A 17538-nucleotide genomic window follows, 5' to 3' on the forward strand; every position below is an offset into this window, starting at 1 on the left:
AATGCTATGATATAGTGAATTTGCGAGCAGGGTTTGAACTATGAGCAACAGAAAGAATGAGAGATTACAGAGTTTCAATTATGATATGAAAGGAGAAAAATATCGCAGATGGGATGGGAAGATGAAAATAAAAAATAATTAGAATAAAATAAAACCAACCTGGCGCCCATCGCAGCCTCCTGTGGAAGCGGGTCCCATAGCTTATGCACTGCGTGAAGAAGCCCTTTATCTGATCTCAGTGATCTCAAATTCAATTTTGTTCACACAACACACACACACACACACACACACACATATTTACACAGAAAGTCCACAACAGTTCCTTCCGAGCAATTTTAAAAATATATCTAATAATGCAATCTCATGCATGTCTACTTGTGTTCAATTGGGCTTAAGCAATATTATGCACCATATAATTCACATGCTATTTTTTATAAAGTGCTGTAAGACTCTTGGTTGTTTACACAGGAAACTGAAGCAGGCGCTCCATCAAAATAAAATATCGGTCTTTTCCTTTCCAAGCCGCCTGTGTCGTTTTCACGCTCCTCGGTCGTGACTCATGGTTCTAAGGTATCAAGCGTTCTTTCCGCGTACGAAGGGGAAATAAATTTGATGCAAGACACTAAGTCGTAAGATTGTGAGCAGCCCAGAGGAAATGAGAGGCCGATCTGTTAATTACCCTTTCCTCGTAGCCACATCCGGCTTTTTTTCTCCTGGAGGCAACAGGCAGGAGATTAAAAGAATTTTTTAAATAATAAAAAAGTAGTTCCCTGCTGTGTACACCGTACGATGGGATGACTGACGTAAAATATGTTAGGGTCTCGAGTGATGAAACGCTTTGTACGTATAGATCTGGCACGGGCGATGCGGGAATCTTGAGATTGGATCTCCTGACATTTTTTAATTTTGTTGTTGTGCTTCTAAAGCAGCACCAAGGGACTGGAAATCAGGAGTACAGGAAAGCCAAGCCAGATGACTGGCCCACCTTTCCCTACAATTATTTATTTTGCTATTGTACGTGTGCGGCTGCAGTTTCAATTCCCTCCAATGCTTCTGATGTCTTTGGAGGCATTGTAGGAACTTGAAATGCCAGGCAGCCCTAGCTTCCCAGTGTTGCTCAGAGTACCAGACTGATTTTTAAAAGAAAGGGGGGGAAAAGAGGGTATCCCCCGGGCCAGTCGTCAGTGGTGAGCCCTGACAGTTATCCCAAGATGCCTGGGGCCAACACCAGTTCTGGTTTCCAGTTCATGCCTTGGCAGTCCCCGGGAGTGGAGAGGGCGCTTCCTTTCTGTGTGAAATTTGGGAGACTTTGCTCGTATTCCCACAAACACCTGCTTTTTCAGAGTGTTGTTTAGTAGTAAGGCCAGACTGCATTCCCCGGGGACCAGCTCCTGCGGTTCTTTCCAGAAGGAGGTGAAGCCGGAGAACAGGAACTCACAAAGAGACCAAACAGGTTGCCTCGCCGAAAGGGCTCACATGTCAGCCTTTATTTACGTTATTCACGGCGGCAGACTCACAATCCCCCCACCCCCGCGGTCCCCTGTTTGCACATGACCAGTGGAGAGGACGGATTTCATGCTGGCCAGCTCCGGCAGTTAGTTCATAAAGGGCTGAACTACACAATAGGTTGAATTCGTTATCACAATCATAGGCGGCTGCGTCACTGGTTTTGTAAAATGGCGGGCGTGGCGAGGAGTGGGGTGAGGAGTAGCTTCCCCAAACATCATAGCCCTGATGAACTCTCTCTCTTTCTAAATGGTCATTGCTAGGGATGGAAGCTGGTATTTGTGTCAACAACAGCTTTTCCTCCAACGCAAAGGGCATCTGGAAGGTGATTTTTTTTGCCATAATGGGCGTGCACAAAGGGTTAAGCCAAAAAACAAAACAACCCTCCCCTCGTTTCTCTCCCCATCTCTGCTTTTCATAACTTGCTTAACATAACTCGCTCCAGAAACCATACCTCCCTATCTCTCTCTCAACACATGCACACAAACGCCCCGTTTTAACAATATAGTCTATTTTCACTCCCAGCGATATGCGAGGTAGCAATAACAAGAGCCTCTGAGCATGTGCAGAGCGCCATTCCCCCTCCGCGACAAAGTCATCACAACCAGATTATATGTATCCGGGGGTGCGGGAGGCAAAGAGATCAACATCAGAGGAAGGACTTTCAATACGGTTCTACAGATCGCATCTTGTTATTCAGGGAAGGCAGAGAGTGACGCATACATTCATTTTATTATAAAGCTAGAGCTTTTTTCAGGGGGCGGGGTGTGAAATCAGCAGCGGGTCATATACAGGCACGAGGTCTTGCGAGATGCTTAGACGTCCTTGCTCCAGATGCCAAATTCACAAGGGAGCGTCAGATGTCCAACCAGCTTACACAGAGGGAGGGCCTGGTGCAGTTTGTTGAGTCTACCAGGCATCGTGAACGACTATGTCTGGTTGACATGGTCAACAGAGAGCTGACATGAAACAGGGAAAAAGGAGACAGGGGACACACATCCGTAGCGATGGCTGCTCCAGGCCACGGGTGTCCAGTCTTTGGGGGCTCAGAGCTGGGTCAGAGCAGCTGACCTGCTCAAAAGGCCCGAGGTGGAGAATGGTGGGAGTGCTCCAAGGGAGTAGGGTCCTGGGGGCTCAGTCCGGGATCCCCCTGACCCCCGGAGGGTGCCCTGAAAACAGAGGGTCTTTGGTGGCAGGGCAGAGACGACGGACGTACCCGCCTTCAGGAAAGCAGGAGGCTTAGGAGATCTCCTGGGAATCCCGGAGGAAGGCCGCAACTCTTCAGCCCCGTGTACTGCTCACACGCTCCCCCAGCAGCCAGTAGGTCCGGAGTTTGCCCTTCCCCTGGAGAGATGAGACAGGAGGGCTGTTCAGACATCAGACACCAAACCCACCACGATGTCCCCACCTGCCGCCCCAGGGCAAAGAACAGAAATCTGGCGCATAGATACACTCAGTGACGGCTGGTGCCCGTTTAGGCTATATTGGGGTACCCGGACTGGTCTCAAGCTTTAAAGACGAAAAGGCAAAGGTTAACAGAAGAACTTTGCCAAGTTCCTCACCTTCATCTCCACATCCCCACGGAGCTCCAGATCAAAGCACCCAAACTCCTCCAGGATGGACTTGGTGGTTCCTGACAAGTGGATCTTCAGAGCTGGAAGGTGCAGACAGAAATTAGCGGGTTTGCACTGTTTCAGCCAAACCTTTGCATACATGTGAGGTGGGGAGGGCCTCTTTTAAAGCCGTCCCAGTCGGCGTCCAGCACCGCATGAGTAAGTTCCAAAGTTTCACTGTGACAGCGTATCGGCGAGGGAAATAAGGTGAGGTGGGAAGCTGCGCACAGCATCTCAAAATCCAAATTCAGAACACCCAGTTGTGTGACGGGGCGAGGGCTAGATGGTGAAAAGGATCTGGCCCGTGAAGCCATCAAAGGTCGCCTGCCCCTGCCCACCCCACCCAAAATAGCAGCTCACCTTCCCCGTTGGACTCCATGCGGGAGGCTGTGTTGACTGTGTCCCCAAAGAGGCAGTAGCGAGGCATCTTCAGGCCCACAACTCCGGCACAGACAGGGCCTTGGGGAGCAAAACACAGCAGTCATTGGGGGTGGAGTGGGATGAAGACGCGTGAGTGTGGAGCTTTTCAGCTCCCACCCAGTGATGGCTAGTGCCCATTAAGACTGGTGGGGCAGAAGAGCCCAATAGCAGAAGGAACCAGAGCCAATGACAGGCATCTTCTTCCCTGCTGAGTTCTACACTGAGACTGAGGAAGAGGAAGCTGCCCCCCCCCGCCCCCTAGACTGGCTGTTAGGCAGAAAGGCAGGCAGGTGGAGACAGGCTGAGCCTGGGGGGGGCACTGCCCCCTCACCCAAATGGGTCAGCCTCAGCCGCTCCCACCACTTTCCCCTGAATTGCCAGGATCAGGCCCTCTCCGCCCTGGAAATCAGTTTGTGCAGACCTAACGACAAAACCATGTGAACCATGCTTCTGACTGTATACGTGGAAGGCAAATCTGAACTGTAGATTGTGCAAACCATGGTTCATCAAACCGTGCTACATCCTAACCAGCCCACTGACAACCGAGCCAGCCTTTGATTCACTCATACAGTCGTACCTTGGTTTTCAAACGGGATCCGTTCTGGAAGTCCGTTCAACTTCCAAAAGCGTTCGAAAACCAAGGCACGGCTTCCAATTGGCTGCAGCAGCTTCCTGCTGCACTCAATCACAAGCTGCAGAAGCAACATCGGATGTTCAGGTTCCAAAAAACATTTGCAAACCAGAACGCTCATTTTTTGCAGCGTTCAGGAGCCAAAATGTACGAGTACCAAGGTGTTCGACAACCAAGGTACGACTGTATATCATTTTTGTTAAAAACGCAAAGTATTCCATTGCAATTCCAGTTTCTCTCTTCCCAAAGGAACACACTCCCAAGATCAGGGTGAAGCAACACCTCCAAGTGTGAATGTAAAGCCAAACACTGCCTAAACCGTGGTTTGCAAACCACTTTCAGATCCCGTTGTTTTTTTTTACCGTCTGTTCTCAAAACCATGGCTTATCAAATCACAGCACTACATCAGATGTCACAACAAACCATGGTTTGTTTGTTTTTGCCTAAGCCATCTCAGCTTTGAAGCAAGCATGGCTGTCCTGCCCGTGACCAAGGTGTCTTAAAGGAGTCCCTCTTTTCACACTCCCACTCATTTCTCACCGCTGTGGATCCCGATTCGCAGTTTGAGCTGCTGGTCCGGCCGATGGCGAATCTTGAAGTTGCGGACAGTCTCAAGAAGCGCCAGCGACATGCGGGAAATCTCACGGGCATGCAGCCGTCCGTTGCGCACCGGGAGGCCCGACACAACCATGTATGCATCGCCGATGGTCTCCACCTGGGCAGACATGGAAGAGAGAGGGATTCATGGAAGGGACAAGCATTTCTGTGCACTCAACACAGATCAAATGCCCCCTCCTGTAGGTCAGTCACCTGATCCGCATGACTTCATGGCCAAGCCCATTTGCTTATCCCCTCCCTGCCCAATCACTCTCCCTGCCCCACAGTGGCATGTGGGCTAGTCCCTGTTCCCAGCAAAGTAGAGTATTACAGTATAAAAGCCTAACGCCTCCTTACCAAGGCCCAGGAAGCTTCTGCCTGGTTTAGGGAAGCATGATGCTCACATGAGTGACATCACGACATCGTCCCCACTCCTCAATCTCCCTCACAAGCTGGTGCCTCTAGCCCTAACCATTCCCCTACAAAAAATTTCACTGCACGCCACTGCTGCCCCACAACCTCAAGCTGGCCAGGCCAAGAACCTCTCACCTTGTAGACATCAAAGTTATCAATGATGGCATCAAAGCAGGTGTACAAGTCGTTGAGCAAAGCGACAACCTGTGAATGGGAAGTAAAAGGGGATTGATCTTAATGACAGGGCTGGGTCTACGTTGTGCTAAGGGCGGAGGGGGGTGGGATAAAAGATTCTCGATTCTGCAGCTTCAAATGAAGTATGATTTTACATGCCCTGCTTGGGGCCTTCCCACAGGAGTCTGGTTGGCCACTGTGGCTATGGACACACCATATCTTTAAAGGATGTAGCTTCCCCCTAAGAATTCTGGGAACTGTAGTTTACTCCTCAAAGAGCTATAATTCCAAGCCCTCTAAACAAACAGTTCCCAGGATTCTTTTAGAGGGATGCCGGTGATGGAATCTGTTTTCAATAGGGATGGGCAACTGTCCGTTTCGGTTCCTCTCCGTTTCTGAAATTTTCAGTCACCCCAGATTACCTGAACATTTGTTCCCCTCCTGCTCAACCCAGTCACCTCCATGACACGCTCGTCTCCCCGGTGATTGGTGCCTCCCAGTGCTTCGCTGTTTTGGTCACCCACCGTCCTTTCCCTTGTTACCTCCGTGAGCTAACCGCCGTTGTCCTGGTTACCTGAGTTGCCGCAGCACCTGTGAGGGCAAGGCTCGGTAGCCGTTGATTACCTAATTGATTCCCTCTCTGCCTACCGAGGGATGAGGCTGGGGCCAAAAGTGCAGAAAGGCAGGAGGTCCTGTTGTGTTGATCAAGCAAGGGCAGGAGACCAGGCTCCTAGTACTTCTACAAGGCCTAGCTGAGGGATGGGGAACTCCCCCCCCCCCAAAAAAAAATTCAGTGCTGCATCCAGCAGAAGGTAACCCCCCATCCCAAACTGCCATGCTCTTCTCTCTCCTCATCTCATTCCCTCTTTTCTGCCACCCCTCTCCCCTCCCTGTCTCCTCACCCAGTGGACTGATGCATCCGTTTCTCACCCCACCCCACCCCACCCCCTTCCCACTGCCCCCACCCTGCATGCTGCCCCCACCCACATGAAATTAGGCCAAGGGCAAATGCCACCCTCAGACCTCAGGCCGCCTATCCAGTCCGGATACTCCACACTTCTGGGGAACCCCAGATGCTGATCATCCCCTTCTGTGCACTGGAGCCCAAGAACAGGTCATCAGCTCAGCCTAACAGTTTCAGAGTTTGAAACCCAGGGTCCCTGACAGGATACCAGTAACTAGGTATTGCGGGGATGGGGGGTGGGTACTTTAATTCAGTTCATACTTCAAGGTGAACCTACCTAACTCCCACTTTCTGAAACAGTACACAAACCGAAACAAAGCCATCCTTTGAGTCACTCTCACACTTCTGAATTTTGCAAGCACTGTGTATGAAAAGGCATACACTCTCTTATGGCCAGAGTGTTGAGTAACTTAGTGTGACAAAAGAAAAGAAAAGAAAAGAGAAAAGAAAAGAAAAAAAAAACATTTGATTGAGAGGGATGAAATTGGGTGGCAACACTTCTTAAAGGGGCATACTCTTGGCAGGTAGTAGCAGGCCCCTTTTTATTTTTTATTCTGTCATTATAAGATTTTATTGAAGCTTTTTCATAATACAATACAATAAAAAAAAATTCTAAATGAAAAACAAAACAAAAAAGAAAAAGAAAATGCAAAGTCCTCTCTCACTCTCTTTCTCTATATACCGGTATATGTTAAAAAAAATGCAGATTGATGTGGAAATGGGGAGAATAAAATTGAAGACTGGAAAAATGAGGATTGGAAAAGAACTGTTGTCCCTATTAGAAACACCTTCTCCTGTTCTGCAACCACTGCCTTGGTCCAACCCATTTACCTGCATGGGGGTGCTCTCTGCCGACAGGGCAGTGAAGCCCACGATGTCGCTGAAATAGATGGTGACGCTGTCAAATGCCTCTGCTTGCACCGTCTCCCCGCGTTTCAGCTGCTCCGCCACTGAGCTGCACCAGAGGGAAAGTAACGCACATCACTGCATTTCCACATACCGATTGATTGACTACAATTAGGAGTGAAGGCAGACCTGATTCATTTTGTGTCCACTGGAGAAGTGGGGCTCACTGTATAGCTATCGCATATACAGGCCTTCTTTTGCAGATTGGGCTCAGAGCAGGGACCTGTGCAGAACACGAGTTATTTTTGTTTAGGGCACAGACCGGACTGTTTTGCTGGCCTTTGTTATTAGTCACGAAGGAAACCTGCTCCCACAACATTTTTTAAATTGCTGGGCTGTGTGGAGTGCTGATTGGATGGGCCACGCAGAGCGCTGATTGGCTGGGCCCTTGGGGAAGGCAGGAAACAGCTCGGCTGTGCAGAGCGCTGATTGGCTGGGCCCTTGTGTATACCACTTCTGAACATGGATGCTCCACAGAAGGAGCATGGCTAACAGATACTGGTAGAGGACTGGTGTGGGGCACACTTACTGGGGCAGAATCTGGTAGAGCAGGGCCTCTGCCTTGCGCTTCTCCTCCAGGTAGGCCTGTGTGCGCTCCTCCACCAGCTCCTCCAGGTTGTTGGCGTACTGCTCCATGCGTGACAATAACGTATCCAAGAGGTTGCAGCTGTTGCCCCTGCCACACAGACAGTCAAAGATTAAAACAACCGAGATTCTAGGCCGCCGCCACCTCTGCCAAGGATATTCCGGGGGGGCCCTTCTCTGCATTTCCAGCTTTCATTTAGAAGAAAACACAAACCAAAGTTTCTAGTCCCTCTGTTTTGCGGAGGCAGGATCCTACACCCTAAGAAGCAAACCAACTCCTGCCTCCCAGTTTTCTGACCAATGGGTCAGTCAGTGGGAAAAACTGAGGTTTCCACACATACATCCCCAAGCCTCTCTCCATCCTTCAGCTAAGCAGAAGCACTCAAGGAGGGTGCAAAGCAGGGATGCCGGGAGGCGTGGTCTGGAGAGAGGGGGTGTGGCCTACAGACAGTTCTGAGGGCTATAGAGGATTGGAAGGACACATTTGGCCCCAGAGGTCCCGGGCCCTTGCTGGAAGGAGAAGGGGGACATTTTGGGTAGCATCCAATGCTAATTCCATTCAGAGTAAGCCCACAGAAATTAAAGGGCCTTCATTTCAATGGGTCCACTCTGAGTAGTACTAGCATCAGCTACAACCCTTCACTGTTGTGATAGGAATTTTATGGTAATGTTCATAAGTGTACCAACCAAGCACGTACATAGATCAGCACAGGAAGACCAACCTGGAACCATTTTGATTCCTAAACTGAGTAAATGTTTTCTCTACAAGATCAAAGTGGGAAACCTCCCCATTGTCTCTTTCCTCACAAATCCTGTCTTAAGGGCACATTTAAGATATGAATAGGGTGTGAGCCTGTGACCTGGCCCAGGAACTAAATATTTATCATTACAAAAGACTGGCCAGGCTCCCCAGGTAATCCAATCAAGTAATCTGCCAGACAGGAGATAAACAATGACAGGAGAAAAACAACATTCAAATTTCTGTTTTAAGACCGCCTTTTCTGTGATGTAGGTATTATGTATCTGAGGGGTGGTCTTAGGTTACACCCCTTCTGTGATGTATGTATGATGTTTCTGGGGGTGGTCTTGATCTACCGGGTGGCAATTTCAAAAGTCTTTATAAGGCCTTGCACACCATTTTTCTGGGTTCCTCCTCCTCTCCTGTGGGTGAGGGGAGCACCCTGTTGCAACAGATCAATAAAGATCAAGCTTACTAGCTGATTTGCTTCTCAATATTCTCTGGTTGGCCTCTGTTATTCTCTCCTACCAATAGGGAACCTATATAAGGACTCTATATGGGCTCTTGGATACCCCATAAGGGAAAAGGGCAATTTTTGTTTACAACACTGTTCTCAGAGATTGCTGAGGGCCGCAGGAAATCAGGTCATGCTGAATACTGCTGCCATAAGCCCCTCCTTCACATTTCCAGGTAAATGCCCTGATGTTCGGGCTGCGCCTTCCCGCTTTTCATCAGGGTGGAATGATTAATTTAATCACATGGCTCCTTTCTGAAAAGGCGCCTGTGCACATTGGGGTGAAAACAGGTAATGACGGCCGCCTGTCAGGTGGTGCTTGTGGGGAGGGATGCAGTGAGGGCGCGTACCTGTCAAATTTCCGCAGCATGCCTTTGATGTGGTGGAAGTCGGGGCGTTCCTGGGGGTCTTCGGCCCAGCACCGCTGCATCAGTAAGACCACCTCCTCAAGGTTGGACGGCAAGTTCACCGAGGGGCGGAAGGGGGGGCGCTCGCTGCTCTTCACTCGCTCGATGATTTCTGAAAACGGCACACGGGCAGGGGAGAGGGGGGCCAAGAATAAATTATTGCGAGGGGACATGTGCGTGGGTAAGAAAGAGACATTTTAATGTGGCACCACCTGCACTTTGGAATTCCCTGCCTATTGTTACCAGACAGGCTCCCTTCACTGCACTCTTCACTGCCTGCTGAAAATGTTTTTGTTTAGACAAGCCTACCCAGATGTTCAGAAAATTGATGCAAGCTTTCACATATTGTTATTTTAAGATTTAATGTTTTACTGTGTTTTTATATATGCTGGAAGACGCCCCCGGCGGCTGGGGCAACCAAGTCAGATGTGCAGTGTACAAATTATCATCATCATCATTATTATTATCAGTGCTTTTTTCTGGGGGGGGGATGCAGGGGGATGCATACTCCTAAACATATTGTGGATCTTTGTACTTTTGCCCATTTACTGTATTTATTTTTCCTGATTTAAGCTATAAAATGGTGATTTTCTTGAGTCAAAATGAGAGTACTCCTAAACATTTTTAAGAAAAAAAGCACTGATTACTACTACCATTACTTTTGAAAGTCATAGGTAAAGGGACCCCTGACCATTAGGTCCAGTTGCGGATGACTCTGGGGTTGCAGCCCTCATCTCACTTTACTGGCCGAGGGAGCTGGCGTACAGCTTCCGAGTCATGTGGCCAGCATGACTAAGCCGCTTCTGGTGAACCAGAGCAGCGCACGGAAACACTGTTTACCTTCCCGCCAGAGTGGTACCTATTTATCTACTTGTACTACGTGCTTTCGAACTGCTAGGTTAGCAGGATCTTGGACCGAGCGACAGGAGCTCACCCCATCATGGGGATTCGAACCACCGACCTTCTGATCGGCAAGTCCTAGGCTCTGTGGTTTAACCCATAGCGCCACCTGCGTCCCTTGAAAGTCTCAAATTATGGATAATTTTTCTTACTGGTGATTTTGTTGTTTCATCTTTCTTTATAATGTATATATCGCTTGATTGAAAGAAACAACCCTCGACATTTTATGAAGCGAATACACTGGAAAAGTGTGTAAAACAACTTCTTTACCAGTTGTGCAGGGGAAGCTGTGGAGGAATGTGGCTGGATCCCAAAAGTCAGAGGTGTGGGGAACCTGCAGCCCTCCAGAGGTTGCTGAACAACAGCTGCCATCAACACATTGGCCATGCTTGCAAGGGCTGATGGGAACTGGAGTCCAATGACATCTGGAGTTTCCTGCACCTTGGCAGTGACCTGGAGGAGAAATTGGCATTTTCCATTCACCCAGTTTCTTACCTTTTGGGCTCAGATCCATGCCTTCCACGTAGAAGACGCTGTTCCGCAGGGCAATCTCCTGCAGGATAATCCCGAAGCTGTAGACGTCGCCTTTCTGGGTGCCCAGGAATGGGTTCGACTCCATGCGCAGGAGTTCGGGGGCCGTCCAGAGTTTCTCTAGGGGGAAAGGGGGTGGGAAGAAGCAGAGTCAAGCAGGGCAAGGGAGCGGGAGTCAGTCGCTATCATCTTGACCTGGAAGGAGACCCATGGTAGGCCTGGGGAGGCCAAAGGCCACAGGCCTTTGAGCCAGGACAGTTACAAAAGGTCACACGGCTTTTCAAGCATCAGAAGCTATGGGCTAAATCCTTCTCAGCACAGACCCACTGAAGTTAATGCACCAGTTTCCAAGGGGCTAGTAACATTGCATACAAATTGCCGGATCACCTTATGCCATATGTGTCCACTCGACCACGTGGAACTGTTACAGGCAACACACTTGTAAGAAATCAATCTTTTAGAGACCAGGGAGAAGAGTTGGTGGAAGAAGATTGGAAGAAATTTAAAGATTATCTACAGAAATATTGTAAAATTAAGGAATGTTAGAAAGATGTTGGAATGAAGTTACATGGCTTTAGCAGAAATGTTATAAAGAATTAAGTATAATAGATTGTAATTGGATTAAAGGAAAAAATAATGTTAGAATTTGTTAAGTTAAATGATAGGACAGAAGTTTGAGGAAGATGGAAAGGATTTGCTGAAACAATTAATCGAAGTGGAATACAAAAAAAGGGAGGTACGAGGAGGTCGCTGAAACAAGTAAAAGAAAGTTAATAACATTGAAAGTATAGGTTGTGTGTTTTTTTTCTTTTCTTTTTTTAATTGTTTTTGTTTTATTTTTGTTATGTAATATTTTTGTTTTTGTATTGTATTGTATGGTTTTGTTATGTTTAATTCTTTTTCTTTTTCCTTTCTGTAACTTTCAAAATTTTAATAAATATTATTTTTTTAAAAAGAAAAGAAATCAATCTTTTATTGCGGCGCCACCTGCACTTTGGAACTCTGCCTATTGACATCATGCAGGGACCTTCTTTGCCTTACTAATTTTGGCACCTACTTAAAAGCTCACACCCTCCAACATTTCTCTGATGAAAATAGGGACTTCCTATTCAACAACAACAGCAAAACAATTTTATTATTAATATCCCATCCATCTGACTGGGTTGCCCCAGCCACTCTGGGCAGCTTCCAACATACAGTATAGAAAAAAACATGATAAAACATTTTAAAACTTCTCTATACAGGGGTGCCTCAAACGTCTTCTAAAGGTTGTACAGTTACTTGTCTCCTTGGCTCATAGGTCACATAACTCCATACCCTCCAACATTTCACTGATGTAAATAGGAACATCTTAAGGAAAAGTGGGACATTCCAGGATCAAATCAGAAACCAGGACAGCTTCTGTAAATCTGGGACTGTCCCTGGAAAATAGGGAGACTGGGAGGGTCTGAAATCATTTTAATGTTAGGGTTGGCCTATCCAGGCTTACAGAATGCCAATGTGCATTTTTAATCTCTTCTTAGCTTACTGATGATTTTAAAAGTTAATTGTTTAGCTATTGCTTGATAATTACCCCAGATGCTTTTAAAATTCCTGTTTTTATGTTTCCTTCTTAAAAACCGCTTTGATCTCCCCTCCCAGCCCCAGCCCCACACTTACAATCAAGTGATATCTACATTTTGTTAATAAAAATAAGAATTTCAGAAACCCTAACCCCCCCACACCTGACCCCTCCCAGCCGTATAACTCACTGGCAAACAGCGCGTGGGAATCATCCGTCTCGGGCGCCTGACGGAAGCTCTCCAGCCCGTAGTCCGTGATCTTCAACACGAAGCGACTGTCCACCACACAGTTGGAGGACTTCAGGTTGCCGTGGTAGCTTATCACGCTGTTGTGGAGGAAAAGCATCCCCTGGTTGGAGGAATAGGGGGGGAAACATTGGAGTGGAGGGAGAGAGAGAGGTCTAAGAGCCCTGAGGCTTGCGTGGGGCAGCAGGCCCACTCTGCTAAGTACAGTGGTACCTCGTGTTAAGTACTTAATTCGTTACGGAGGTCCGTTCTTAACCTGAAACTGTTCTTAACCTGAAGCACCACTTTAGCTAATGGGGCCTTGCTCTGCCGCCGCACTGCCGGAGGACAATTTCTGTTCTCATCCTGAAGCAAAGTTATTAACCCTATGTACTATTTCTGGGTTAGCGGAGTCTGTAACCTGAAGCGTATGTAACCTGAAGCGTATGTAACCCAAGGTACCACTGTATGAGGAGTGCAGATGAAATATACTCAGAGTCGCAAAGTGATTTCATGCTCTTTATTCAGCTCATAGTGGTGAGGAGGAATGAATGAATGTCCCCTCAAAGTATCTGCTTTATATACATTATTTACACAATGGGCTGCACATGATTGGCTAATTCTGGAATTCTTCTGTAAGCCAATCAGGTTGTGGATTCACTTCTATCTGGAGCATGATTGGGTGGTTCCTGCCAACCAATCATACTGCTGCATTGTTCTAGGACCAATCAGACTGCTGCATTCTGAATCCTATTGTTCTAGGACCAATCAGACTGCTGCAATTTGGATCCTATTGTTCTAGGACCAATCAGACTGCTACAGTTTGGATCCTATTCGACTCAGTACATAACAGCAGATCTTGCATGGGCATTTTGTGTTACACTGATTTAAAATCATAGAATAGTAGAGATGGAAGGGACCATGGGGGTCATAGTTGAACCTCCTGCAATGAAAGAATCTTTCACTCAACATGGAGCTCAAACCCACAACCCTGGGATTAAGAATCTCATGCTCTCCAGACTGATCTATTTTGCGACTGAGCTATGTCTTCTACCTTCAGTCCGAAATCTAGGGATGGGCAAATCCATCACTTTCCCTTTCTCTCTTTTCTTCATCTTTTCCAGTCTTAAATTCTCCACATTTCTGCATCAGTTTGCAAAGTGTCTCTTAATGGAAACTCCTCAGCCTTTCAATGCAAATGCATCCTAACGTGCACAGATTTGTAAGCAGTTTCCCCTGTTTTACACACTTTTCTTGCAAAACAACTTCCCTCGATATGATGCACTTCTGTATTTTATTCTCTCTAATATGTGCATAGTATTTATAATCTGCCTTTCTCTCAAGCTGGGTGGCTTACATTTAAAAACAACATTATAAAATGCAAGGTAATAAAAACGAACTAGTTAAGAGAATAATTGCAATACATCAGAAGACATTTAGACCCTGCAATTAAAATGCAGTTTGCCCTGACAGCAGCCCAGTGATCAACATCATCTGCTCCAGAGTTTCCAAAATCCTGTCTGGACATTAAGGTCTTATCCTGCCGGTGGAAGGCTAACACACAGAGAGAGCCTGCCTGACCTGTCTTGGGAGGCAATTCCACAATATGGGAACAGCCACACAGAAAAGGCTGCTTCCCACATATGCATTTTCCTACGCTTTGCTTGGAGAACTGGACTGCAATATTTTGTAGGAAAGTTGTGCTTTGGCTCAGAAAAAGTGTGAATTAAGTAGGTTCTCTTTTGAATCTAAACTGAAACATTCTCCATCTCTATTCCCTTGTTGCTGTTGGTAAACAATTACCACCATCCCCAGTTGGCTTAGCTCTAGTGGCGGCTGGTCCATTAGGGTCAACTGCCCCACCGACCTCTGCCTTCAGCCAGCCCTGCCCCCCCCAGCCCCCTCCTTACTTGCTACCTGTCTATGGGGGTGGCCCTGCCTCTCAATCTTGCCCCTTGTAGAACTCAGCAGGGAGGAAGAGGATGGGGACAATACTAGAATTAGTTGGCTCTGTCTCTCATTCATTGCTCTGGCGCCACCTACTGTTGGCCTCCCTGCCTTCTGCCCTACCAGTCGCAATAGGTATTATTTCGCTATTTTCCTACTGAAAAACAGCTCCCCACAGATGCTGCAACCCTCCCTGAGAAAAAGGTATGATGATCTGTAGGTTTCCCCCAGTACAGAAAACGAGATTTGGAGAGACCGTATGTTTGCAGGATGAGTGTGTGTGTGTGTGTGAAATTTAGATCAGGGAAATGGAATGGGGAGAACGGGTTCAACCCCTGCTCCCTCCCTTGCCCCAAAGCAGGAGGGTTTGCGTTCAACTTAAAAATAGAAAGCTTGGGAAATCACGGATTTCCTCCATTTCGTGACATTTTGGCCCTTTGGTCTGGTGCAGAGATAGCCGCTAGTAACCTCCCTCACATTCAGAGGCAGGATGAGTACCAGATGTTGAGGGGAAAGGACAACGGAAGGCTTCGCATGCCAGCTTCACATTCCCCTCGCAGAGCTACAATTCCCAGAGTGGCTTAACCATCAACCCCTCTTCACGGGAAACGCTGGGAATTGTAGCTCTGTGAGGGGAATGGGAGTCTCCTGACAGCTCTCAGCATCCTTAGCATAGGGCGGTTCCCATAATTCCTTGCGGGGGAGCCATGACCATTCAAAATAGTCTTGCCGCGGTTTTAAGGTGTGGGTGGCCTGCATCCACCGCCCTCCTGAATTTCGCCTGCCTGCCCCTCAACTGGACCCCAGCGGCAGCCCTTCTTGAAGCTAGGCTGAGACCTGACAAGCGCTGGGCGCCAGTTGCTGGGAGAAGGAGAGATGGCCATGGTCATGCCCTGCTTGTGGGCTTCCCAGAGGCAGATGGAGGCATTCTTAAAATTACCTTGACGATGTCACTGGTGAGCGAATAGCGGAACATCCAGTCCAAGGTGATGCTCTCGTTCTCCAGGATGTCCTAGGGTGCAGGGAATATTGGGTTAGTTTTCCCCGATTATAACTCCAGCGCTTCTGTTTCCCTTTTCCAACCATGGGCAGTCCCTGTTGTGTTATGGAATGGTGGTTTTTTGACCTGAATATTGGCCTGTCGTGCTAAATGTTATTCAGGCCAGAGGGCGTGGTGTTACTGCGATGAATGTTACTGGATGACGTCTCCTTTCCTCCGCCCTTTCCGCAAATGCATGCATCCATTCCCCACACAATTCCCCCATGAAGACGGCAAAAAAGAACCGCATGCTGGTACAACCACCCCAAATTTTGTCCCTTGAGTCTGACGTATTTTCCAAGGTTAAGAGGGCTGGAAACGTTATCCCCAACCCCTGGGAATCAAATAAGACAGAAATGAGCGCTAAACATGTGTGCCATATTCCATTGGTTTTTCAGCTCACATTTCTCGCATGGAGGAAGCTCAAGTGTAACGTGGAAATTAACAGGAAAACAGAGAAATGGAATGAAGTGATGTGTGAATGAAGCCTAGAAAGATGGAGGCGTCGACACAAGTTCAGGAGGACTGTCTTGAAGATATGCTGCTGAGGGCACAAATCTCTTTTTGCACACGCAGCCCAATGCATTCCGATCCATGGCTTTTTTATGCTAAAGGCCTTCGTCCCGCAAATTCAAAACCTAGCGCCGTTTGCAAATAACTAAACCTGAGACTGCACAGTCCAACTCTTGATTTCACAGCATGTTTAGAAATTTTAGGTTTGTCTATTTACGGTATTTTTTAAACGTTCAGTGTGAATTTTTCCAAACTCAGCACTTTACATATCCTGCTTGTTTGGGGAATTTTCTTTTTCTTTTATGAAAACAAAACAGGAAACCCAAGTCTCAACAACATCCAATTTCTCAAACAATCTCAGCACACACATGCTAGGAGACTACACATTGAAATATTCCCCTCTATTAAATTTGAGAATATCTTTTATTTCCCATAACCCCACCTTTCAGTACAAATGCCCTGAGGGCATCTTGACAACCCAGTTTATTTTTGTAGTTGTAAGTTGTTTTAAAATGTTGTGGTTTTTTTTAAGGTTGTGTTTGAAAGTTGTACCCCATCCTGGGACCTCAGGGAGGCGGGAGAGTCAACAACAACAACTCTAAAATTTCTCTCCCACCTTTCCATTTATCCTCACCTCGTAAGGTAGGTTGCAGCTGAGAGCGAGAGTAAGAGAGAGAGGGAAAGAAAGAGAACAAGGGAGAGGGAGATAGAGCACAACCAGCTCAAAGTGGTTCAGTTAATGCTTTATGGAACTGTAAGTGTTTAGGGCAGAATTTGAACCTGAGGACTCCCTGGTCCTAATCCAGCTCTAACCACTACACAACATTGTCCTGCACCTTCCAGTCCCTCTCCCCGTGCAGAGCCCATCCCGGTTCCAGCCGCCTGACCATTTTCTCCCCTTCTGCTCTTTCTTTCTTTCTTTCTTTCTTTCTTTCCTTCCCCTCTTTCCTGCCTCCCCATTTCTGCCTCCTCTCTTTTATAAGAGGAAATGCTTATCTTCAGCAGGCAGCCAGGAATCTAGGACTGTCGAAATCTCCCTATCTCCCACCCCCCGCACGCCGCCAATTCTTCTCGCTCATCCACCGCGCTATAAATCATCTCTCTTGGAATCGGCTCTGCCGAGAGGCCTGCAGTGCCCCCTCGGCGCTCCTTTTAATTAAAGGCTTTGACTGCCCCCGCCTCAGCCCTCGGCAGGGCTGCGGCCGAGGTGGCGGGTGCGGAAGAAACGCCGCCACGCCAGAGGACTTTCCGGCCCTACACACAGGAAAGAGGCCTGATCCTGAGCCTCGTTCTCTGCACCACAATTCCCGCATGGAATAGCCACATGTTGGCTGCCACACGTCAAGGCCAC

The 17538-nt window shown here is 47.7% G+C and overlaps 1 protein-coding gene across 1 annotated transcript in view; it reads right to left on the minus strand.

The window, feature by feature from the left end:
- Window positions 1-2219: 2219 nt before the first annotated feature.
- Window positions 2220-17538, minus strand: part of NPR1 (natriuretic peptide receptor 1) — a 66367-nt gene continuing 51048 nt past the window's right edge. Inside the window, exons 12-22 of the mRNA XM_081840890.1 lie at window positions 15576-15647; window positions 12653-12812; window positions 10866-11021; window positions 9414-9582; window positions 7755-7901; window positions 7151-7274; window positions 5317-5385; window positions 4711-4885; window positions 3480-3578; window positions 3069-3160; window positions 2220-2850 (exon numbers count right to left, since the gene is read on the minus strand). Coding sequence (XP_081697016.1) covers window positions 2788-2850; window positions 3069-3160; window positions 3480-3578; window positions 4711-4885; window positions 5317-5385; window positions 7151-7274; window positions 7755-7901; window positions 9414-9582; window positions 10866-11021; window positions 12653-12812; window positions 15576-15647 — 1326 coding nt within the window. The 3' untranslated portion in view covers window positions 2220-2787. The remainder of the gene's footprint in view (window positions 2851-3068; window positions 3161-3479; window positions 3579-4710; window positions 4886-5316; window positions 5386-7150; window positions 7275-7754; window positions 7902-9413; window positions 9583-10865; window positions 11022-12652; window positions 12813-15575; window positions 15648-17538) is intronic.

Source organism: Podarcis erhardii (assembly GCF_964252035.2).
Source record: "Podarcis erhardii genome assembly, chromosome: 15".
Lineage (NCBI taxonomy): Eukaryota > Metazoa > Chordata > Lepidosauria > Squamata > Lacertidae > Podarcis > Podarcis erhardii.